The following is a 26,896-nucleotide window of genomic DNA, read 5'->3' as shown; positions in this document are numbered from 1 at the left end:
ACGTAATAATGGAGCTGAAGCTTCTTTACTACGCGTTATCTGAATCTGAGTTCGACCTCGGTTCAAACCAATTGACCAAGGTCAAAGCTTATTTAACAAATAACAGATTGTTTTTTTCTATCCAGAGTAAATCCTGACTTTCCTGATTTCAAATAAAAAGGGAAAATACAAATAAAGTGCTTTTTGGACGAAGGGGCAAGCGGGGGGGGGGGGGGGAGGGGGGGGGTCCTTCAGCTGAAGAGAGGAGCAAATAAAGATCAATACGAGAAACATGGAGCAAACACCAAAATATCAATATCAAAAAAGAAAAAATGTGTAACCGACTTAAAGAAGGTTGTTTCCTTTCAAATTTAATTTAGAAACTTAATAACTTAAGTTAATACAGTAAAAGTCACGTAGACGGTTTATCATGGGTATGACCTGAAATATGTTGGATAGCTGATGACGAGTTCAAAATGTGACGGCGAAGAAAAAACATTTGAGACGATTGAACGTTTGGTATATTTCTGCTGGAGAACATGACGGAATACTTCTGTGGACCGATCGATGGATCAATCGTTTGCAGCTCCGGCCCCGAACCACAACTCGAACGAAAAAGTTGAACGTCTCCGACCTCGACTGACTGGAGGACACGAAACGCTCCGAAGCTTCCTTCCTCCTCCTCTTCCTCGTGTTCTTTTATATTAAATCAGATCTAGATATGTGATTCTTTATCGTTTGTCCAGATCCTACCACATAAACAAACACAACCAAATCAAGAATTTACAAAAACTACCGCTGGACACCAAACAGACTGATATTAAAATGCTACGATTCTTTTCTTCTTTTTTTTGTCATTTCCTTTTTTTTTCAGTGTTTCTTCCATTTTGTGATCAGCACATCAACTCAAAATCAACCATGGCCACTTGAAGAGAAGCGTGAACAAGCCGCTCTTCTCGTTCAGATTCCGATTCGATCCGAGCTGTCCGTGTCAAGTCATCTTTTTTTTTCCTGAACAGTAGATGAAGGCCTGTAAAGAGAGAAACGAACCACACTCACAAACTCACTGGACACAAAAATAAAACCCACTGGAAGTCATTTAAAACCACTTTGAAGAGAGCGGTGATAAAAACATCTGTCAGCGGTCACGCAACACACACACAAGTTTTTTTCTTCTTTTTTTTTTCATGTGGGAGAGTCTCCGTCACATCGCGTCCTTTTCACCATTTTGTGTCGGTGTGCCAAACGAGTGCTGTGGACACAAAATGGTGCCGCGAGGAAAAGCAACCTGGTCTCTTCCTCTTTTTCCACATCTCTGGTGATCCAGGGGGATTTCTTTTCCCCCGTCTGCGGCCATTCAGTGTCCAACGGGCCGCAGGGGGAGGGGCCCAGGAGGAAAGCTCTCACGGAGACAAGTCCCGGCCCCCTGGCGTCCGCAGAGACGGACACGTTACTTAAGAAACCGTCTTCTTTCCGCCCAGGTCGGACTCCTTCCTGTCCAGCCGCATGTACGGCTCAAAAGCTGAGGAGCCGCAGCCGTAAGAGGACGACAGTTCGTGATGAGCGCCCCCCAGCAGCGGCATGGAGAAGCACAGGGAGTGCGGCGGTGGGAGGCCCAGCCGCGGCGAGGGCGGGGTGCCGCCCAGGGACGGCAGCGACAACCCAAAAGTCCCCCCTGATAGGGAGCCGGGTGGAGTGCTGCTGCTGATTCCAGGAGAGGAGCCTCCGCCCGGGCTGCTCAGCAGGGAGCCGTTGTGAGGCCCCAGCAGGGAGTTGTGAGGCGGGGCGGGGCCCGCCAGGAGGCGACCCTGCTCCAGGAGGCGCAGGATGTTGCAGGTGGCCAAGGACTCGGACGTGGAGGAGGAGCGTTTGTCTGAATCTTTGGTGGTGTCCTTCTTCTGCTTGGTCCGGCGGTTTTGGAACCACACTTTGACCTGAAACAACAAAACCAGGAAGAAATGTTTGTCATCATTTTTGCTCCAAATACAAACGTTGTCGTGAAATGAGAACTTAAAAGGGTAGAACTATCCACAGAGGGTGGTCGTCCGGGAATAAATTAGTTGTATGCGTTTATTTGTCAGAAAAGCAACAGAATTTTCAGTTTTGAATCTGGAAAAGGACCAAAAAAGGTTCTTCTGCTAAATATGTGGAACCTCATGAAGTATCCACGTGTTCTCTTGGTTTTAAAACATTTACATAAAACCATCAGGATCCCTCCCTGAACCTTCATATGCCCCAAAATTTGCATTTTTCCACAGGCTGAACTCACACATACGTGTACGATTGACTTCTTTGTGACCTGCGCTCGCTGCACATCTCCCGTGTTGCATGTTGAGCGCTGCGAGCGGCGAGAGCACGCAACGCCTGAGCCACAACCCGGTCATACGTGCACACCTCCGTGCCGAACACGCAGAGATGCTGTAATCCCCCGGCACCAGCCATTGGATCAACGCTGTTGTTTTTCTCTGCACATTTGATCATGGTGGGTCCAGTGCACTCTCTCCTCTCTCACACTCCACAGCTCTAACAGGCCGGAAGTGCACATGTGGGAGGGGGGGTGATATACTGCAAATATGATGCGAATGCACCAGGAGCGGAGATATCGGTGCAGGAGGCTGCAGAGGTGAGAGGAAATACAAGAACTCATGATCTCCATCAACATCGGCAGCTCATCACCGCAGCAAACTCCGGAGTGTCACCACACGAGCCGTCACGCCACCGGCAGCAGGTCGAGAGGAAAGCTCGGTGAACTCTGCCTGTCCTTGTCCGCCATGTTTAATTGATGGCGGCACAGCGTGGCTTTAATGTATAGCGTGTGGTGAAGCTGGGGCTGGTGGAGATGCTGATTGGAGGGCACGGTGGGGTCACAGGAGATCGCTGCACGGAGAGAGCCGCCTCCGATTGGAATCACACACATGAAAAATGGATGCGAGCGCGGCCGAGTTACAAGCGGCCTCATGCAGACTCTTCATCTCTCGCACTGTGGCAGCGGGATAATTAAACCCTCCTCTTCCTCGTCACGATTTCTCACAGAAACCCAGTCGTCTAATCTCCGAGCCGAGGATTTAAAAAAGAAACTCACAAGCCGGTGAAACGTCTCGGTTTAATTTAATGGAATAAAAAAAACTCGACAATCATCGTACAACGGCGAGACGACACGGGAAAATACACACAATTAAATGAATAAAGTGTCTAAAGAATGGGTGAAGGTGCAAGGCAGGCACAGCAGGAGTTTGTGGACACACACACACATTCACAGAGAGGTCACATGTGAAGTGGACACACACACACACACACACACACACACACACACACACACACACACACACACACACACACACACACACACACACACACACACACACACACACACACACACACACACACACACACACGCACACGCACACGCACACGCACACACACACGCACGCACGCACACACACGCTCGCTGAGAAGTCATCTCACATGACCCCGTGTCTCAGTAACACCCTCCACTCTGCTCCACTACATTTGGATGGAGAGTCAAGTTTTCGGGGGGGTTGAGATATTTTCAGGTTTCAGTTGCACAAACGCATCAAACTTCAAAAAAGCATATTTATGTCCAAAACACCCGGTGAACAAATTCCTGTAGTTTCCTCTCAGCTCTGTTTTGACTGGAGGAAAAGCAAGCGGCCTCCATGGCTCTGCTTCCTGTTGACACCCCCCATGGGCGGCACAGGTTACAACTCAAAGCGTAGCCGTCGGGCCGCCCGGTGTTAACCACGCTATCAGAACAGTATCAGGTCCGCCTGAGGGCGCGGCTCAACAGGCAGTGAGATCATAGCTTCAGCCACTGACCACGACGCAAATAATGGGATCGGAGAGGATCCCGGGGCTCAGAGAGGAACACTGACGCCAGCGAGTCTTACTGGGAGCCGAAAGAGGAACATAGGGGGGGGGTGGAGATGGAGATAAGAGGGGAGGGGCGGGGCCGGCAGCTTCTCCCTCCTCTCGGCCTCTCTTCTCCGTTCACACTCAGATCTCCTTCTGCATTTGACACCATCGCCTGGCAAACACCCACGTCCCATAAAAGGCTTTCACTCCAGATGAAACCGCCGACCAATCCGCCTCCTTTGCCCCCCCTCACCGTGGGCGGGGCTCGGCCTCGTGCTCACACCACGGTCCTCCTATCGATTGCTGAGGGGGGAGGGGGTATAAAAAACCTTGATGGTGTTTTACAGGGATTTGATTCGAGGGGGAAATGATGAGAAGAGAAGAAGGCAAAGCCGCCTTCGGTACATCTACACTATTGGATGTAAATCCTTTTTAATGGGATCCAGGGTTCAGAGCTGGGGCAGAGATTACCAGGGGAGATCTAGATCCGCCGTGACCTGCATTTGCCCCGACCTCGCCCTCTGCACCCCCCCTCACTGCACTCTGGCAGGGCCAGGTCGCTGTCCGGGCCCGGGTGAGGAGGGCGGGGCTGGGGCGAGGAGGGCGGGGCTGAGGCGAGGCCAAGACTCACGAGGAAAGTGATGAGCAGAGCAGGGAAACAGGAAGTTCACATACTCTGTGAATTCAAATCCCTGTTATTATGTTTGTAGGTCAAACGTCCAGTAGTTTAAACAGTTAACGTCCTGTCATCAGACTGTTGGTGTTAAATCAGTCGGCGACAAATCCCTTAAAGACCAAAACTAACTGTGGCATCAGAAACACCATCTTCTACTGAGGATATACACATACAAATACCTCAAAGAACATACTTTCTATGTATTTTACCAACATATTTGCATAGAATATGTCCATGTTGTATTTGCACATTGAGGTTTCCATTTTTATCTTATTTATTCTGGATTCAGTTTCTTTTTATATTTTCTTCTTACATATGTGATGCTACTTTTGAGCAGCTGTGATCAATAAAGGTCTTTCTTAATAACAGTCACTGCAATTACTAAAAAAACGAGGTATAAATAGTATAAAATACATTAATTAAATGTAAAAATTTTAAATGTTTTGTAATTTAGTAAAAAAAACTGGCAATCCGTTTATATAAGGGATCAGTCGTATTTGGATAAGGGTTCATATTTCATCGTTGTAAATTGATAGTAATTTAATTTACGAAAAAATCGGACGGCCATTAACATTGTCAAATAGGAGTAAATATTTAATATATTAGGATCTATTACCTGCGGTGGATTCATTCTCATTTTATGAACTGTAATATCACATCGGGACAGTGATATACAATAAACTACAGGCTCCAGACACATAGAAAATACTTCTATATTATAAATGATGAATTTATTTCTGTTCTTTTCTTTGAATTAGTATTTTACAAAAATAAAGAATAACAAAAATAAAGAATATTACAAGACAATAAAGAAAGAAAACATTTTCCCACCTCGTTCATTTGTTCAAGACAAAGGAACGAGAAAGAAGTATTTTACTAGTTTTCTTTACCTAATTCTAAATTTTTCCAAAGACCTAATAATACTTATATATCAAATATATTCACTGTGTCACAATACGTCAAGATTGCAGAAAAACTAAGAAAACTAAACTAATTTTTTAAGAAGACATAAGGAATATATAGGAAGAATGGAACTTCTATATTATATTATATGGATGAAGCTAACTTTAATTTAATTGGTTTCCAAGTTTCCTCCCTGTGTTAAATCCCACTCCCCTGTCTCCGACCCAGGTAGCTGCTGTGTAATCGAACCACGTGTTCGGGGATGAAAACCCAAATGATGGAGGGGAAACGTCGGCTGGATGAATTCAAGGTCAGGGCGGCGATGATGAATCCGTCCTGTAAACACGGCCCAGTCGGGCAGAGGTCAGCCAATCGGAGGCCTGCGCTGGGAAACCAGGCAGCTGCAACAGATCGCAGGCGAACTGGGCTAGAGGTAGAGAGGTTAAGCCAGATCAAGACTCAGTGTAGAGAGCATCCCTATGTGGGATCCATAAACCAGCTGAGCTCCGCCGTGTCCCAACGTGAACCTCTGATTGGAGGAAGTCGGAATAAAGACGTTGATTTAGATGTTTTTCTAAATAATTCTCACTGTTGTTTTAATTGCTTTTGTCCTTGTTTCCGTATCACTCTGGTTTTTAATCACTTTATTTCCCGGCTCGGCCTCGAGGCTGAACAGAGCTAAGCCACGACGACGTGAGGCATCAACAGAAACATAAAGCGATAAACCCCCCCCCTGCCTGTATGTTTTAATACCCATAATGCAAAGTGAAATGCAGGATTGGAGCGGTAAAGTCTTTAAGGAGGACACTTGGTGTCTTTCACACTTTCCATGACCCCTCCAGCCGCTCGGTGATCCCACCCTGACACCGGGCAGACCCCCTGATCCCAGGCATGTGATGAGCCAAAGCAACACAATGAAAACTCTTTTTCTGTGGAGACTGTACCAGGCGGACCAGCGGGTAGGCCACTGTACGTCACGTAGAGAACTGATGGCAGCCGGTGTGTTTTCAGCTTCAGTGTTTGACGAATTTTCATAATTCCTGGGATATTTAAGTAAAGTCTCATGAGTCATTTGTGCATTTGATTAAACTTTGGAATGATTCACCTCTCACCTCTTTTTCCGGCTATTTCAATTTATTTGAAAACTTCTGACACTTCTCTGGACTGACATATTCTTTTATTTCTGTCTGTTCTCTCCTGGTATTCTGCTGCTTTGTGACATTTTTGTTGCATGTTTTTCATTGTTACACATGACTGGTGAACCTCACCTGAATCCCGGGTGGGGTTACATTGCAGGAATTTGGATAAATTATCTCTATATTAAAAAAAATACATTCATATATGTAATAAAACAAGATGCAAGGCTCTTTCCAGATAATACAAAATAAGTTGCATAGATAAAAACATAGAAAAATGAACGATTTAAAAAGTGAATGTACAGATGTACCATGTCTCCTTGCTTCCTCTCCTCGTCACCCTGACTCCAAACCTCACACCAAAAAAATCATCATCACCACCATCACCATCCACCCTCAAACCCCTCCGCCACCGCAGCCCCCCCACCCATCACCTAACCCCGCCCGCATGAACCCGGTCCGGTCCTCCATGGCGGCAGCACATGTCCAGCCAGGTTCAGCCAGGGGTTAACTCCGTCTTATAGAATCGCTGGTAGATATGGCTGCCTAATCCTCCTTAGCACAAAAGCACTTGGGACTGTTATGAGGCCCACCTCTTTCTACGTCCCTCTGCCCCCCCTCTCGCTCTCCTGTCCATCCATCCATCAATCCCTCCATCCCTTCATCCATCCCTTCATCCATCCATCCATACATAACAGCCGTTACCAACGATGAGCCACACTCATTCAATAAATATATAAACCAAATCACCTTCAACTAATATATGCCTTATCCCTGAAATCTCATGATGCATTAACTCTATATACAGTTTTTCTATATTTTTTTATATTTATAATTGAAGGAAAACAAACATAAGAGATTCAACATACAGAAAATCAACATGTTAGAGGCTGACTGGTATGAAGGTTTGGGGGCCGATAAATATTTATTCTTATTATCTAACTTATTATAAACAAGATCTCTTCCAAGGCCCAACAGTCCCCTTATGAATCCATATTAGATCTAGATTGTTATTAGGATCCGCACCAAATTAAACACACTCATAAATATCAGTCCCATAAACATGTCAGATTTTTATTCATCAAGATCCAGGAATAATTCTGTGAGAAATCCACAGAATGTAAAAAAAAAAAAAACGATCCCACAATGTTAAAGAAAAGGATAAAAAAACTCCTGGATCTTCCCCCTGAACTAAATTTACTCCAGCTTTCCACAGGTTCTTGTCGGACCCTTGTTGCATCCATGTACTAAATTTCATAGAAATCGGCTGAGTAGTTTTTGCAGAATCCTGACTAACAGATGAAATCTGATGAAAACATAACCAGAGGTAACGAACAAAAAAAAGATAAAACACAAATACACTCAAATATACAGAGCTTGAAACATATAGGTGCATCTTTTATCTATTATATATTTGATCCTTTATGTTTACATACATGACCGTTTTTGTACGGCCCTGGAGGAGGGATCTCTTATGTTTTTGTAAAATATATATGTGATTTTGTCACAGGAGAAAATAATCCAAGTACTTGAATATTAAACAATATAAATATATATTATTATTTTTACACCAAAAACATTTATCTGATAGTGACTGTGACTTTTTCAGATTAATACTTTACATAAAATCATGGGGATTCCATAGAAAATTATGTAATAGGTGAAATTGTGAATAATTTATATTGTTTAAAAATAATCTAGAAATCAAATAAAATCACCTTTAAATAGACTTTATTGTAGTTTTAATTCATACAATTTATGTTGCATTTGTTTGTATAAATAATACAAAAATATTTACACAATCTAGAACTGTTCTACAGTAATATTTTGACTCATTGTTATTTATTACTTGTACATTTTTAAAGGCCTCAGTGTCATTATTCCTACATTTTTGGTTCCTAGCAGATTTTTCATGTATAAAACTGACACGATATGAAATTAGACTCATGTGTGACTTTGTGATTTTATAAAAAATGGTTCAAGTTTAAAGACGTAAGTTTAAATGATGGCGAAACAAAGACAAAATATGAAATGTAGAAAGGCCTCGATCCAAGAAGCTTCAAACCAGCAAACTGACTCCAGCAGCTGCAGCGTTTAACTCATCATCCATAACATTTCAAACTTCATTCTGCAGAACCAGACTCTTGTTTCTTAATAAGGTAGAAGTGCATGTGTGAATTTCCTCATGAAAATATGGACGCGCTGCATGAACACATGGTGAGGACTCAGACGTGAGCTGCCACGCAGGTAATCCTCCACTTTAATTGCGTTACACATTTTGCCAAGCGAATGACACAAAGTGGCTGCATGGAAAACCTTTGAGGTGAGTTCACACCTAAGGCTCACTGGGGGAGGGGGGGGGGTTGTGTGTGTGTGTGTTTGAGAAAGAGAAGAAAAATGAAAACCTCTTGATTCTAAATTTGCAGATTTTCACGTGAGTCTAAGGATTACATCCTCCTCCATATGTTAGAAAATTAGACCATCATCACACACACACACACTCACAGACACACACACTCACTCACATATGTACCCACAAACACACTCACACACGTCCATACACACCTCACTCTGCCAGAAGCTGATGAAACAAGTCAATTCAATCTGAGAGCAATTAGGGACAAATTAAGTCTTCATGTCCATTATGTCCTCTGAGGATCTAATCAGCTGATTGACAGGTCGTCTCCTGACCCTCCCTGAGTGGGACTGAAGCTCCTCCCCTCAGGAAGACGCTCTGGAGACAGTCAGAGGAAAGAGTTGGTTCCTTTGCAGAATGAAGGCCAAACATTTGCACTGGAGGCACAAGGCCACAAGTGTCTGTGCGTCCGTCAGCGTGTCTGTCCCTCTTCCTGTCTCTGTCTCCATTCACACCGTGGGGACAATCCTCGCCCTGTGCAGCCGCCTCTGTGCTACATCTGCACAGACACACGTCATGGCCGGGTCCTCTACGGCCCAGACGGGTGGCCAGACACCGGCTGTCTGGGCCCATCATGGAGAACAATAAACACAACGAGGACATTCACTGAACGCAGACCCACACAGGAGCACAACTTGTCCTCTTGTCTCAGACGGACACAGAGACGTGGGACCTTCTCTTCAGTGTGTGGAACCAAAACCACGTTTTCCACGACTTTAAATTGGAAACATTTGTCTTTTTAAATCAGTGGACAAATTCAAGCCCATCACATTTCCTCTGTTTCTGATCCTTCACATCACGTTTCAATAATTCAAGGACGGATTTCAAAACCCGAACAGCAGCTGTAACGTCTTTACAAGGAATTCAGAATGATCCGGTTATTTTAAACCCTTTTCTAAATGAATTTCTTCACTCAGTGGCCACATAGTCACCACCAGTAGAGGGATATGAGGCCTGCACCCTGCTGCCATCACCAGTCACGATTTACCAGTGCTTGGTCTATTGACATTATACTGACAGTGGCATCATCTGCTCACAGTCCACAGATCTGTTTTTCCTTTTACGCGTTTCTGCTGAAGATACTAAAAGTGTGAGCTGAGAAATACCTGTCAGCCCTCGTCTGAAAGTTTTCACAGCTTCCACTAAACTGTGCCGGAGGCTGTTTGGACTCAAGTATTTGTCTGACTAATAGAAACGACAGCAGGCAGAAGACGAGGGGAGGTGTCACCCTGATGTAGAGACCTGTCGCTGAGCGGCTGTGTCACATTCAGGTGGGCGGTGATGCTCAGATCAGATCCAGCAGCTGAGTTTATTAACCTAGAATGTGTCGCGAGCAGGTGCTTCAGGAGGCGGATGAACACTCGGTGGCACAAGAGCATCAGACTTCTTTCATTATACATTTTCACACATTGTGAAATTTGTCCCTGCAGGCCACCGTACACCCTCTCTGACAGGAAAACAAAGAAACTGTGTCAAAAAAAAAAAAAAAAGAATTAAACTATTCTCAAAATGATCAAATTTTTTTGTTTTAGTTTTGTTTTTACATTTATAAAGGAAACCAGATGCAAACATTCAGCCACATCTGTGCGTTGTGCAGCCGGCTTCACATTAAAGATTAAACAGGGCCAAGCTCCCTCCCATTTGCTGCAGGATTAAACCAGTTTAACTCGGCACAGGGGCCATTAAATCCATAGCTTCTCCATGCAAGAGCAGCAAACAACAATGGAGTGATACAATGGCAGCGAGTAACGTCAGCTGCACTCAACTCAGGACGACTGTGGAGGAGCTTAAAGTGACCACACAGTGTCCTGGCACCTCCTGGAGCCTCCCACTGACAAACCAGTCCGAACAAACAGGGACGCGCTGTGGAATAAGCAGAGTTTTGGTCTTTTTCTATATTTTTTGCAACTGAAGTGTCCAGCAAAGTTTTAAAATCCATAAGAAAGTTTGTGTTTGGACGTTTTAAACATCTTCACATGGAACTACATTGAGAAAAGGTGTAAAATAAGGTGTGGCTGTTCCATATGTGGAGATTTACAATAAATTCTCATGTGTGTCGATGTGAAACTGAGGAAGATTTGAGCACTGAATGATTCACATGCAACATACCTTCACAATAAGAGCTGGAGCCTCCATGAGCATCCACAGGGTCCCCAATAAGAATCTGTGTGCATGTGTGTGTGTGTGTGTGTGTGTGTGTGTGTGTGTGTGTGTGTGTGTGTGTGTGTGTTTGTGTGTGTGTGGGCACCCCCCCTGCTGTGGTACCCTGTGGCGGGGAGCCACCTGCATGGATAACTCAGTAACGCATTACACCGGGGTGTTAAGTGAAAAAGAAAAAAGAATGTCATAGATTTTCTTTGGCATAAAAGTTTGCGTACACATGTTTTATTTATCTAGAGAGTCAAATATCATAATAAATCTTCAGTCAGGATTTAAAGAGCAAGTCGAGTTTTACTTTTTAATATTTCTGCTTTGATCTTTGATGAAATTTGTGGGTTTACAAGCGTTAGAAGATGAAAAAATACAAATTAAGACACTTATTTGAAAGAATTGATGACTCATCAGAAAAGTAACGAAGAATGAGCCATGGCTTTTTGTTTTTTGTTTTACCACAATACGCTTTTACGCGCTTTTACGCACTGCTGTCGTTTCGTTTTACGCACATTCGTCCAGTTCTGCTTGAGAGGAGGGTTTGGGATCGACTCTGGGGTTTTATCAGTACGAACGTTTGGCGCAGTTACACTTTAAAAGTCATGAAAACCATAAAAATATGAGACCGTTTCCCCAGAGCAACGTTTGCATTCGAAAGTTTATTAATCCAAAGGCTGCACGTCATGACGAGAAACTCTGGTTCAATGTGTTTAATAATTTATACTAATATATTTTCGCATGAATAAGTCATTTGTCCATCTATTTTCAGAAATATTAACAGGGAAACGTATTTGTCTTAAGCTTCTGCAAAGGTCTCTGTCTGCGTGCGTAAAAGAAAGATTTAAAAAACTTTAAAGTTTCTATACGAGTCTCTCTTTTTTACGTGCGTGCGTGCATGTGCTTCTTATGTCTGCTGCCTCGTTGCGTGCTCCTTTTGAATACCTCAGCAAACTAATTGGAGTTACTCCATGGGTCAATGACCAAATCCCCAAACATTGTTAAAAAAACACTTAACGATCCAACCTCTCTGTAATTAGTATTTGTCTTTTCAGTCACAGAGAAAGACGCCTGTCACGTTTATATAGGCTAAGCATGTAGCCTGAGGTCCGTTATATGGTCTAAATAGCCTTTATATTTGTTTAAAGTGACTGTGGAATTATTTGTTTGCTATAAAACGTATAGGTAAAAGACGAAATGGGAGTTGAGTAGATTCTGGATTTAGATGAAATCAAGTATTGAATCTTATTGGCTGGATTTGGTTGTTTTAGCGAAACAAAATTAAAAACACTTCAACAGGAATAACATGATTCCACTTATGATGTCTCCATTTAATCAAACAGTCTTAACGAGAAACGAAGGAACCTTTCCCCAAAACGTAAAGAACACCGAGCATGTAACAACACGGTATAAAACGCAAAACTCCAAACTAAACTAAAACCGAACGTCTGGAAAACAAGAGCAACAGGCCTGAAGGAGCTTCTGTTTATGTACATTTTATTATTAATAATGTTTAAAACAAACTAAAGACACTGTTCAGAAAGAGATAGATAGATAGATAGATAGATAGATAGATAGATAGATAGATAGATAGATAGATAGATAGATAGATAGATAGATAGATAGATAGATAGATAGATAGATAGATAGATAGATAGATAGATAGATAGATAGATAGATAGATAGATAGATAGATAGATAGATAGATAGATAGATAGATAGATAGATAGATAGATAGATAGATAGATAGATAGATAGATAGATAGATAGATAGATAGATAGATAGATAGATAGATAGATAGATAGATAGATAGATAGATAGATAGATAGATAGATAGATAGATAGATAGATAGATAGATAGATAGATAGATAGATAGATAGATAGATAGATAGATAGATAGATAGATAGATAGATAGATAGATAGATAGATAGATAGATAGATAGATAGAAAGACGCTTAAAAACCATTTGAGCGTCAGAATCGAATTAAGTGTTAAAAACGCACCCGTATGTTTTAAGCGTCTCCACCTTTTTCCTCCGTGTGATTTTTCATCAGTGGATTTGATTTGGTTCGTTTGCATGACGCGTGTTTTGTCCCCGAGCAGAAAGGAGGCGATAATCAGACAGAACTCAACACTAATGCCATGAAAAAGCCTTTTTGATCGCGCGTGAAAAGCTGCTTCGATAGCAAGGCAGCATTAAGACGTTTCTGCACAATGGGCCTAATATCTCGCTCCGCCATCACCGAGGAGACTTTTATTATTAACATGTTGTTCTCACTTGAAGGTCAGACGGGTTTTCATTCAGCCAATCCTCGGCTGCAGCGGCAGCAGGAAGCTGGGGCCCTCCCATTAACACCCCTAGTGTCAGCACTAATGAGGGACACAGTGGCTGCTCTGTGCTCCACACACACACATACACACACAGACACACACATACACACCATCCCATCACCTTTATGTTTGAGTCCTGGTTTTTTGTGTGGTTAGATAATACCGCTGCTTTATGGTGGTGCGTAAATTCCTCCATGTGTTATTTTACTTCCTTCAACAAGTGTTTAAAGAAATGTTTGGAGGACAAAAGGCCCCGGAAACAAAACCCTGCTCTTTATTAGCACGAGCGAGAATAAACCTGCAAACGTCTAAGCATATTCGACACTTTTACTTTATGATATTTTACTTTGAAGGTTTGTTTTTACGAGGTTTTCGTTGTGAAACACTTCACAGTTTCCAAGTAGCATTATTTTTCATAATCGGCCCCAAAAGGACCTTTTAACACAATATATGATCATAGCAGGAAAAGCACTTATTAGTTTTAACTTTAAATGGTTCTGTTCTAATGTTCTACAAAACCAAGACCTTGAAAGTGAAGCAGCTAAATGGAACCAAGCCGTCGTTTATTTAATTATTTATAAAGTTTATCTGTGATTTTCTAGCGTGTCTGTAACTTTACACAGCGTTTTCGTCAGTTATTTTTATTTTGTCTACAGACGCGTGAGTTGCTTCAATGAGTGCGTGAAAGCTGTGCGTGTGACACCTCGTGTGTGCAGGTTTTCAGATGGATAATAAAAGTTCAAGGGTTCGTATTAAAATGCTTTAAATGTTACGTGACGCAGCTGAATGATTAAGATTTACGCGGTTTCACATGAACTCCCCTCAAAAACGAAACTGACATTTAAAGGACACAACTTATAAACCTACAGTGTGTTGAAGAAATAGATTTCAAATTGGTAGAGACGATAGTCATTAAAATACCGTTTGTGGAAAACTGTGCACTTCAGCCAAATAGAATCTAACAAATTATTTATTTTATATTTGTAAATCTAAATCTAGAAAATAATATATTATTGGTTGGTCTGACACTTCTGGTTTGTTGCTCCTGTGTCACTTAACTCTTCTAGGAGTGTCCTATATATAGGCCATAGCGTGTGTGCGTGTGTGTGTGTGTGTGTGTGTGTGTGCGTGTGTCCATCTTATGACTAACACAGAGGGGTGGGGCTCGTGGCGCTGCAGGATGGTTTTGAATGTGTGTGTTCACACTTAGGAGCAGATACAACCACAATACCACAACAATATCACAACAATAACAACAACAACAACAACAACAGCCACAAACACCCAGAACGTGACAATGTTTGTTTAGTGAGGGTAATACACAGATCTGCTAAGTGACTGGCAGACTAAATAAGAAAGAAAGTGTTGTTTTTTTTAGTTTTAGTGAGAAGTGATCCCTTGTAGGAAGTGGTGATTATTTCCCTCTCATTTAAACAGCCTCGTGACGTCAGACCTCACTGGTTTCACTCACTGATTTTGAGGCTGATGCAACCCACTGGATTAAAACCGTTTTAAATAATGTATAAATGTAATGCATCTATATATTAATAACTTATTTAAACTAGAAATTCAATCATACATGAACATAGATTGAAATTGAAAATGCAAAACTATATTACATTAAACTTAAGGCCTCCAAACTGACTTGTTTCCACTGAAGTCATTTACATTGTTTTCTCTATATCTCAACCTTCATACAGTTGCCTGTACATTCACATTAAACACACACGTGTTTGTGTTGTTGGACTCTGAACCTTCACTTGTCCATTAAGTAAAGGTGGACAGTAGAAACCCGTGTTGGGCGTGGCAGCTACTTCTCCTGTGTCCTCTCTGATTGGCTGAGGAGCCAATTAAAGCCTCTGAACGAACCAGAGTCACTCAGATATTAAATAAAAACACCTGATGGATTTGGTCCCAGAATTCTGAGCTAGCACTGTAAACTACTTGTACAAGTTACTAGCTTTCTGGCTACAGAGGCCTAATGTCTGTATTTAGGTAAATTAAATAATAGACTCACATTTGGTGGAAACGTTCTTGTTGGTATTAAAATATTTAGAATCAGGTTTTTGTATTTCTTGGCTTATTATCCACAGACGAGTCTCGGTCCTGCTCTGTTCTTACCTGGGTCTCGGAGAGATTCAGCTGCCGGGCGAGCTCGGTGCGCTCCCGGCCCACGACGTACTGGCACCGCTGGAACTCGAGCTCGAGCCGGTACAGCTGCTCGGCTGTGAAGGAGGTCCGAGTGCGCTTGGGCCGGTCCAGGTCGAGGCCTTTGGGAAGGACGATCTCCCGGATGGTGCCTTTGGCGTCTGTCCAGAGGAGAGAAACGCAAAATGTCAGTGGATTTTCCTGCAGAAAAACCTACAAGTTCAGACTCTCCTCTGATTATTGTGAGATATATATTATTAGAACATAATTATACAGGTAGTTGGAGCATTTATTATTAGGGAATACAATCAGAAACAATCCAAATGGACGCACTGGTTTTGTAGGTTTACGCACACACACACCTCCCTCTAGAATGAGCGAAGGCCTTAAAGACCTAAACTTGTGTGACACTGGGAAGATGTGCGTCTTTGAGATAGACAAACTACAAATTTAACACGAGGGCTGGTTCAGAACATGCACGTCAGTTGTAAATAGCAGATCTTGTCTGTGGTGTGCTTTTACCAGTGGCTGTGTCGGTTCTCATAATAAAGCCCCAGTCTTGTAGTTAACCGACTTCATGGTCTTTAATCCACGTCGGGGGCCAAAACTCAGACTCAAATAAATTCCGCTTGAACCGCCCGCGTAACGTGATTTCAGCCACTGGCTACGTGGGGAAGTGCACGTCCTGTTCTCCTGGTGCCAAGTGAAACGGAGTGGAACTACACATCGCAGGTTGAAAAGACTAGTCCGAGACTTTAACTGGCACGTCACGTTGTAATGAGGATAAAAACACTGTGCTTAAACCTGCTCGTTGGAGTCCTGTCTGTGAAGCTCTGCACCGACTGTACAGCTGTGTGTGTGTGTGTGTGTGTGTGTGTGTTTGTGTGTACACTTGTGTTCTTGTTATTAATAATTTTTAAATACCCTTCTTACTTGGTTGAGGCGTGTTTTCATCACTGTTGTTGGTTTGTTTCCCTCCAAGTGATCTGCTCTCAATTTGACTTATTTATCTGCTTCGATATGTTCACCCTGGTATTGTTTTCAAAAATAGCAGAAAAATCTGCTAAATCTGAACTAATTTTAATAATAGAAAACATTGAAAAGTATAAAAACTACACGTTTTAAAAATGTAATTTAATGTCAATATAATATTAGTGATCATGGACGAGGGGGTCAGAAGGTACACCCCGCCCTGGATCCACAGACGCGTTGAATATCAACAAATTAGTGAGAGAAAAGAATATAACAAATAGTCATGAAGTTTTGCAATAATCAACAAATTACTTATTTTTAAAATAGTTTCTTTCCACAATAAAAACACTCCGCGTCACCGTTGCCTCCACAGCCGCCGAGATTTGCTCGTATTTCTCACTTCCGAGGCCAGACACGACCTCCTCTTTGTCCATGGTTTTGAAGTCATGAAATATGCAAATCCAATAAAATATGAAGAGTTCCTGAATTAAATATGAAACAATACTGATTGAACCAAACATCCAAACTGCAAGAACAACAAACACAGAAAGTTCAAATAGACTTTCTCTACTTCTTAACACAATAAAAAGGCACAAATAAAACCTCCATTAATTTCTGTATTCTGGAGATAAAGTGTTAAAACGCAGCAGGAGCTTTGGAGGAAGGACACGTACGTAAAAACTTACGTATGAATTAAAGGAGATAATGAAATGGTGACTTGCTCCGTCACATTCACGCACTTATCTCAACCTCTGCGTTATATTCTCAAGTGTTTATTTAGCCGACACACGCACGAACCACGCAGTAAAAAACACGAGAGATCTCCATCTTTACGCACACGCATCACGGCCGTGCGTCATGTGTCGCCTTGGGAAGTGGGTTCGGCACCACACGGGCTAGAAAACGTCCTCAGATCATACGTGCACGTTTATACAGAGTCGTACATTTTAAATATTTTTTTATAGTTGTGAGCTCCGGAGGCCAAACCCCAGAAAAGCTCAAGCTGTGATGGAAACATGCGCAACGAAAGGGGGGGGGGGGGCGGCGCAGACCTGCTGACCTCCCGGTGACCTCGGCCTCTCTGCGGCAAACTAGAGCATCCAGACTTCAGCTTAAAAAAAAAAAAGAGAAAAGCCCTGACGCTGCAGGCCTCTAGAACGAGCTGTACGAATATCTGAACCCAAAGAGCACCAGGCCCGAGTCCTCCAGCTCCTCGTGCATGAACTCCATCAACCAGCGGCTGACGCAGGATCAGCTCCCAGGATCACAGACAGGAGACATGCGAGCACCTGCCTGTCGAACATCGCAGCAGCAACGATAACCTGGACTTTGTGTATGTAGAGATGAGCAGAAACCAGGACGAATGGAGGATAAAGCGCGTAAAGGTCTCACTGGTGCAGCAGCTGAATTATCTAACAGGACCATTACTAATAATGAGTATAGGGGAATACAAATAACTAAATGTATATGTATTGTTATTATTCCAGCTGCGTCAAATAGAGGCAACATCTCATATGGAGCTAATTCCTGCTCTTTTTTATTTTTATTTATTTTAAAGCTGCCTCTTCGTCATTTCTCTCGTGTTTCTGCTGCTCTCCCACCCACATCATCATCCTCCTCCATTTAAAACCAGCCGTGACATCAACACTACCCTCGGTTCCTCGTGCTGACTGAGCTGCTCCTGGATCAGGACACAGCGTCGTTCAATACAAGATCAGACCAACCAGGCAGCGGCCATCGTATCCACAGCGTCCGCCTGCAGCCGGGAATTGATAGGCCGACATATTGACTGTGTCCAATGCAGCCAGCAGCAAAAAACCACACACAGCTTGTAATTTAATCTAACCCTTTTTTTTAAATAAACGTTTCCAGCAATATTGTTCCTGGAAAACCAAAATCAAAAATCCATATATACAAGCAGGAAACTTCCTCATATATTCCACATGTTGTATATTCTATGTGTTCCCTCATTTAACCGCTAACAATATTTATATTTACGCGCTGTAACAATATTATCAAGTGTACTGCAAGAAAATAACCTTGTAAAACAAATACACATGTATATGTATATAAATGTGTTTTCTTTATGTTGTTTTTTTTTAACCTGATGCTTTTTAATATTTTCCGTGTGTCATTATCTGCACAGTCGATTACATTTTTTTACGATTTAATCTGTAAATATAGATATATATTTTAAATACCCACAAGTATTTAAGGCATTTTAAGGAGTGATGTGACTTTAATAGAATATTTAATAAAAAAATAAATAAAAACAAAGGGATATTAGATATTATTAGAAGAAACTGTGTGTTTCCTGATTGTATATATTTGTATCTGCGTAACGTTTATATTTTCCTGGATGTTTCTGGGACGTCGGTTCCACTCAGAGACCAGTGGCCTCCTGCGTGAGGGCGTGCACAGTGGACACACACTGCATTAAATATTATTCTGCTGTTCATTAACGCAACGTTGGCAAACAAAGGCAATCAGCCACTGACATGTAAAATAAAACACACACACATTCACACTCGCACACACCCTCTCTCACACATACACACACAGATTCATAGTGTTTGCAGATGTGTGTTTTTCTCTCAGCTCTTGTGTTGGTTAACAACACAACGATGAATTTCACCTGCTCTTCATGAACTGTTGTTTTAATACAAATCATGTTTTTCTTTGTTATCTCGTTTACAAACCTACAGGAACGTACATGTGCTATATATAAACACTCCTTTATATATGTAAATGTGTATATTTATTATTATTAGACACAACAGCAATACTTCAGAGGCTTTATTTAATTATTTTGAATTTTGATTAGACCAATTGATTTGTATATTTTCACATGAACAAAATAAATTGATATAAATGGGACACGTTGTGCCAAACGATAATTCTGTGACTTCTGTCATTCAGAGAGTTGTTTATATGTATTATTTAAATTTTAGATTATTGTTTTTCTTTAGGAGTGGAGTGTTGTTACAGTTTGGTGTGACGGAAGTGAAAGTAGCTTATTGTTAGCACAGCAGATGCTTGTTGTATCCACCCTGTAGATGTTTGAAGGCTTTAGTCAAAGTTTCACACACTATTTTACTTGTTATTACTTTAATTTAAACTAATAAAATAAAACTCAGGATATTTGTTATAATAGGCCTAATGTTTTATTTATTTTTAAATGAGAGTTGCAAGAAAATACATCTAAATAATGTTATTAAAATGCAGTTTTACAATATGTGTTTATTGTATGTGTTTAATCAGCGTGTGTGTAGCTGGAGTGCAGCTTCAGATTATGACCTGTTATTGTTCTTTCATTCTTTAAACCACATTATTGTCTCTAAACCAGCAGTGGATTTAAAACCTCTCTTTAGACATCTCGTGGCTTTGACCTGTGAGAGTGGGTTTTTACGCACAGAATCAAACTGCTGTGGGCTTTGTTGTCGCGCACTTACCCCTCACTAATATCCTCCGACAGTAGTCAGGGTCCACTCCCAAAAGTTTGTCGTGTCCGTCTTCGCTGGAGGAGGTCGGCGTGGACGCGGAGGTCCCCGGGGTGTCGTTGGAGCTCTGCACCGGGGACCGGCTCCCGATCTCGGCGCGGCACTTCGCGTCCATCCGGTCCGCACACAGCGGGTTGGGTCCACAGCGGTGGCTCCCATCGCCCATCGTCGTGGCCTGATCGAACATCTACAAGTCGGCTGCAGTCTCTTCGGATGCTCGCTCTCTGCTCCTCCTGTCTCTGCTGCTCAATCTCTCTCTCTCTATCTCTCTCGCTACACTTTCTTCTCCTCTTTGCAAGTGTTCTCCGGAGACGAGGAGCGCATGCCCTCCCTCTTCCTCCCAAAAAGGAAACAAGTAGATCCAGTTACAAAGGAGCCACGCGGTCCAGGGAAGGAGCCGGGGAGAGCTTCAGGTGTCGCGGCATGACGCGCGGTGCGGGGTCCGAAGCGAGGCGCAGGGCGGTCGGCTGAGAGGAACCTCGGTGTCCTGCTCTAACTACAGCAGCCAGGAGGAATGCATGGTGCAGCCTGCAAGGTACAAGGGGCAACCAGATCTATGGAGGAGCGGGGAGGTGCCACAAACACACCCACACACACACACACACACACACACACACACACACACACTGCTTAGAAATTAAGTGAGAGGCGGTGCGCAAAACCCCCCTCTCACACACACACACACACACTCACAGACACACACAGCTGCGGTCACAGTTCACCGTGCACGAGCCAGGAGAGGAAAGTTAGTCCTGGATCCTCCAGAGCAGCAGCCTGTTACTTCAGTCCCAGTCTCATCCCCTGCTCCTGCGGGGTCTTGGCTGCTTGTTGTCGGTGGATAAAGAGAGAGAGAGGGGGGTCGTGTGTGTGGGTGGGGGGAGAGCGCACAGGAGAGGAGGTCTGGGTTCGAACCCTGCAGGAGTGGACCAGGGGGAAAAGGGGGAAAAGGTCACTTTGGCTCCGGCACTAATAGAAGCTCAGTGGATTTGTTTGATGGTGTTTTGCTTCACGTCGTGAGGAGAGACGCGGACGGATCAGCCTCTCGGATCTGAGAGATGTTGGTGTGTGGGTCACATTTGTGGTGACACACAGCAATTTACAGTGCAGGAACCCGGTCGCGTCACTTCCTGCCCACGCAGGCTCGCCGCTGATTGGTCCGCCGGCCGGGCACGTTTAGACAGGAGGATGCGTGGAGCTGCAGACCCGGGATCAGCGTGGGGACATGAGATGATGGCCGTGCGAGTTGGAAACAGCCAAACGCAGCGGTGCCTGGGTCCCCCCCCCCCTCCCTTAGATCTGCATCAAGTCTCTCCCCCAAGTGAACCCCTCACAATTTAAACCCTTTAAACCTCTTTAATGCAAAAGTTAAAACAATCTCCATATAAAAGCATAAACTTGAAAAAAACACCACATGGCAAACGTATGCACATCTCATACAAGCCTTTACATGTAAAGATGTGATGGAGGTTTCTACATAAAGTGATTTACAGCCAAGCGATAAAACATGTCAAATAAAGCCACATACATAATAAACGATGGTATTTGCACTTCATGAAAATAATTAAAGACCCTCAGAGTTTACTTTTACATGCTCATATAAAGGGTGGGAGAACAGGGGAGGTCCTGTTTTGCAGATGAGACACATGTGTGGGTTTAAGCTATAACACTAAATCTGATTTGACTCTTCTATTCACCAAACTACTCTATTCCACAGCACAAAGGTGCAAAAGACAATAAACCTAATTATAGGTTTATTGATATTAATTTTGGCTTTAATGTGTCTTTTAAATGTCTTATTATTACCTTAAATAATGTTACAGAAGAACGATTCATGACAAAAAGGACATTCTACAATTACCCTTATCACTTTTTGGTCAGAATAAATACTAATTCCAGAATAAAACATCCTCTCAATTTGAAAGCTTAAAACTATTCTAAATAGACCAATATAAATATATATGCTGGACTGATGTGAGGTTTCAACATAAATATCCATGTAGTAAAATATCTTACTGTAAATTTACCTTCAATAAAATACCTCAGTAACCCGTTAGTTTACTGTTACACACACAAATAAAAGGTGGAAGGACAGACGATGTAAATTTCAAATCCAGATGAGATGAATTTGTTGCTTTTGGGCTGTAAAGATAAATCTGATTTAACTTTAATACATTATTCCACGATAAAGAGGTGTCAAACATTAAATGAGTGGTTATGATTTGACTAAATTGTGAGATTCCAATGTGTTATAGTTCATCACTTCCCGATATCGTCTTACAGAGGCTCACATCCTGATAAAAATAAAATGCATTGCCTTCATCCGAAAGATCAGTTTCAAAAATAAATGTCAGGAGGGAAAATATCAAGCAAGATTGAAAAAACAATAACTGCTCTTTAAAAAGCAACACATGCATAACATCCTATAAACCAACACAATCCACTGAAGTTCTAGAGGGACAGGTGTTCCTATTATTTTGTCATCTCCCCCCCCCCCCCCCCCTCTGCTCACCACACACAGTGTTGTTGTCTGAAGTGATGACGACACCTCCGGCTCGCACGGACAAAAAAAATGAGCTGTTAACAAACAATCTGCACATGAAACGTCTCATCACAGTCGTTTACTGTACGTGAGCATGAGGCCTCCATCTCACACACACACACACACACACAGACACACACACCAGTCCATTTACCATCCCAGCAGATGCATGTTGATGCTGCAGCCTGCGGTTTGTTGTGATTGTGAGATAATTTCCGTCGCAGGAAAAGGACTGAGACACGGGCTGGAATTTCCTCTTTACAGATGGAACATCTTTGAGAATACGGAGGGAGGTGTGGGGGGGGGGGGGAGGAGGAGAAGAAGAAGAAGCATTTTACTGCAGGATTATATAATTATAGTTTTGCTGTGTGTGTGTTTTTCCTTATTTTTCTTATCCGAGGCCGTAATTACTGCACACAGCCACGGGTCGTTACTCCTTTCAGCTGGACTAATCTCACACAGGGTGAATAGGACCTGTCAATCAGAGGCCGCACTCAGCAGCAAGACAAGAGGGGACTGATTGCTGCTGCTGCTGTGACACACACACACAGACACACACTCCTTCTCCTTCCCATCAGTGTTTCCACCCTCTCTGCTTTTTACTGATGCACAACTAAAACCCTTAAAAAGCAGATTTCCACCATCTTTAACTTCTCATGTTCATGTGTTTCAGTGTGTAGGCTTGTTCAGGAAACCATATTTGTGTCACTCTCTCGTACTGTGTGTGTAGCATCAACACTAACAACTGTGGGGACACATGTTGCGGCTGCTTTTGTTGCTGTGGAGGAGGTTTGATGCATCATGTGACGCCTCCTCAAGCTCAACAGCCTTTTTCCTGATGCAAAAAGAGAAAAAGACTCAAACAAGTTGGAATGGTTCAGAGGAAGATCAAAATGTAAGTTTGGTACTTTGAGGAACTGAAACATAGTAAAAGTATTAAAGAGTTCCTGTTTCTTTATAATACTGCCGCAGTTCAGAGTAAACATAGTACTTTTACTAATCTGCTGTGTTTATTCACAGGAGAAGGAACCAACTTCTTCTTTTCTGTACAAATATATCATATCATCAAACACACAAATACACAGAGTTTTAACTTTGTTTCTCAAATCCCTGCAAACTTTACATCTCCCTGTTCCCACATTATTAGTAATTAATTGCATTCTTACAATGTTTATATACGTGCCTATATATTCATATTCCTTATATTTTGTGTAGTTTTGTGTAGTATATTTTTGTGGTGAAGTCTGTTCTTATATCTTTTGAATTTTGTGTAGTGTTGGATTTGCAGAACCCGATTCATTAAGTGTTCTTAACACTTAATGAATATAATTACATAAGGATTTTACACAATAAGAACAAAAAGTGGAAGAAAATGCTCCAATAATCATGTAGTAAAGTATAAATAATAACAATAGCCATTCTGCATAATGAGTAGTTTTGCTTTTAATACTTTACTTTGCTAATACTTCAGATATACATATTAAAAGCAGGATTTTACTTCCTACATATAAACATAATTTTAACATCAGTCAAACCTGTGAATCTCTCCATCACCGCAGATCAATAACTGTCCTGTTCACACTTATAATAACTATATATTATAAATGGAACAATAGATTAATGAACCAGTCTGTGCTGGTGACTGTTACTGGGACAGAAGATCTTCTCTGACCACTTCTACGAAACTCACGATTACATTTAAATTTTCTTCATATTATTATTCCTTCTTCCTTCCTTTATATTTTCTATGACTATGAAAAGTTAGGATACAATAATCCATGTCTACAACTAATTATTATAATCATTGAATACAAGTTGTACTATCTCATACAGGTTCTGGCAGAACTCCGTGTATCAGTGAACTTTAGAAGAATTGTACTAATGCTGCAGAAAGTTTTAATGATGTGAAAGCAACAAAATCAGAAGGAAAACTTCTTTATTCTAATCTCATCCTCATATATATAAGATCTCAAAATGCCACATGTATTAAATCACTGCAGATTAAGTAGCACACACTCACACACATACACGCACAGTATCTGCTGCTTCATATACACGCGCAGCTCTATCAGTATTTGTGCCCACGGGCCAGAAAACACGAGGGGAAGGATAATAAATTGTTTATTTGCACCAACACACCAACTGCTTCCGCTCCGCGTGCTGCAGGCGCGTGACGGCGGCCTCGTGCGGATGAAGCTGATCAATCAGATCAATCAGCAGAGATTATACAGTATCCCGGGGGTCACGGGGAGGGCGCGAGGCCACGCAGAGTTCACGCCGCAGCGCGCACGAGCTCCAAGCAAAGCTGTGCCGGAATGGCACATATCTGAGCGCGTAGGGGGAGGATGTATGAAACTGTAAAGATGTTGTAGTATGATGATGACGATTTTAAATATGACGATGCTGCTGATAATTTAAAATTACTACCATTTGTATTATTGACCTCATTTCAGAGGCAGGTGCATTCAAATACCTGCAGTGCGACGTTCAAGGCTACTGCTGGACAGTTTTTTACAGTTTCAAAACAAATCCGTGTATTCACTGATTTCATAATATTTTATATATCATAGAAAATACCACTGGGAACTAGTCTCTGTGCCCATTTTCTGTAGAAGAGCTTTTTATGGTTATAGATTCAAGGTAAATCAGAGGGAAGTTGCCGTGTGGCCTCAGCCGGAGGAGGTGCCGGGGAGTAAACTGGACGCGCACACGCAGAGAGGTGTTTTATTCTCTTTGGGGAGGAGATAGTGAGGAGAAAAATCTATAGAAACGTGTCGGAGTGAAACATTGAGGAGGAGGAGGAGGAGGAGAAATGTGAAGGAGGAGAAATGTGCAGGAGGCTGTGCGTAAAAACGTGGGAGATGTGGAACGAATCCAACTTTACGCACCGGAGTGTTTTAGTGGAACCACAGTTTTCTTTTGCACAATAACAAACATACTGGACTTTGTGATGACATGATAATAAAAATAAACTGTCAAGAAGAAATTAAGCGTCATAAAATATTTATTTCAGTCGTGGTGTTTGTCAAATTCAACCAACTTTTGCTTTTGTGTATTTTACAGAATAATAATTCTTAATTTTTGCTTTTTGTCTTGTAATCTGCCACACAACTGAAGTAATGATACACACTACAGGCTGTATAAATAGATCTATAAGTCTAATACACACATAATTTGTGTTTATGGGTTAATTTCGTTCCAGCCAATGATTTAAAAACCTGCCTGCGGCGACTTCAGCAGAGCCCGTGTCTAAAGAACCGCGAGTAATTCCATCTAATATTAGAAATATATGATTAGTTATTGAACGAACATTAAGACTCGTACTTACTTCGTGCTGTGGATATGTTGGACTCGCGTCACGTTGCTTTTCTCATCTGATTGAAATAAACTGAAGGAAGTTATCAGCAGTTTGAGTTTATTTTTCCTGACACTGCCGATATCAATTAGGACAAAGCTTACTAGAGAATTTAAATTGACACTTTTCACAATAAATAAACCATATATTCTCTTAAAGTATTTTAAATATCTACAAGTTACAAGTTACACGTCAAACTACAAAGATATATATATTTTTTTAATCATTAATTGACAAATTGTCCGTCGCATTTTAGGATAAATAACTATGAAACAAAGTCTTCAGTTGGTTATTTTATTTTGTGTTACCTTAACCTCACAGCTCCGCGTGATAACAATATACATTACAAACACACACAACACGTGAATAATTCAGACGCAACTTAACGTGTATTTCTGCTGCAACAAGCTCATAGTTAATGTATGTTGCACTTTAGTTTACTACACATGAGCCAATATTGACACTGCAGTACTTTTACCACCACAAATACTACCATTAATAATAATAACAGTAAACTGCAGTAATATCACAATAAAAAGGTTAAAAGCTTTGTTCAGATACTTGTTCTATAATTTAAAAAAAAAATGATTTAATTTTATGGCAGGAGTCAAAACGAGTAATGCATTTATATTTTTGGGGGATATTTGTGGATAATTTGCAGTTTCTTCTTCAAAGCTACAGACACACATGCTCCTCCTGTGTGCAGCAGGTTTCTGGTCTGCTCCTCCATGCAGCAGCAGTATGTGGAGGAGGAGGTGGTGGAGGAGGAGGTGGTGTCGGGGTTCCGGTTGAGTTCAGGACACAAACTGTCCCAGAGGAGGAGCAGCAGAAGAAGAAGAAGATCTCTGTGTCCCCAACAACACTTCCTTCAAACTTTACACTTCTCTCTGTCCACACGCATGACGTCAGACAGGAAG

General features: G+C 42.0%; 1 protein-coding gene across 1 annotated transcript; it reads right to left on the bottom strand.

Moving 5' to 3' along the window:
- Positions 1-445: 445 nt before the first annotated feature.
- Positions 446-21,094, bottom strand: vax2 (ventral anterior homeobox 2). The gene is made up of 3 exons (XM_062384266.1): positions 20,038-21,094; positions 15,587-15,774; positions 446-1,913 (listed from the first exon to the last, which is right to left on the bottom strand). Exons 1-3 carry the CDS (start codon positions 20,270-20,272, stop codon positions 1,434-1,436), a joined length of 903 nt encoding a protein of 300 aa, XP_062240250.1. The 5' UTR covers positions 20,273-21,094; the 3' UTR covers positions 446-1,433.
- Positions 21,095-26,896: the final 5,802 nt, after the last annotated feature.

The sequence above is a fragment of the Platichthys flesus genome, chromosome 24 (genome assembly GCF_949316205.1).
Source record: "Platichthys flesus chromosome 24, fPlaFle2.1, whole genome shotgun sequence".
Classification (NCBI taxonomy): Eukaryota; Metazoa; Chordata; class Actinopteri; order Pleuronectiformes; family Pleuronectidae; genus Platichthys; species Platichthys flesus.
This window is presented reverse-complemented; position numbering and strand designations above follow the sequence as displayed.

Bases quoted from the DNA above. Each gene is read 5' to 3' on its own strand.
- vax2 (XM_062384266.1), bottom strand. From the start codon at position 20,272: ATGTTCGATCAGGCCACGACGATGGGCGATGGGAGCCACCGCTGTGGA. The intron at 15,775-20,037 runs GTAAGTGCGCGA...TCCTCTGGACAG, and splicing joins TCGGAGGATATTAGTGAGGG to ACGCCAAAGGCACCATCCGG. The intron at 1,914-15,586 runs GTAAGAACAGAG...TTGTTGTTTCAG, and splicing joins TGAATCTCTCCGAGACCCAG to GTCAAAGTGTGGTTCCAAAA.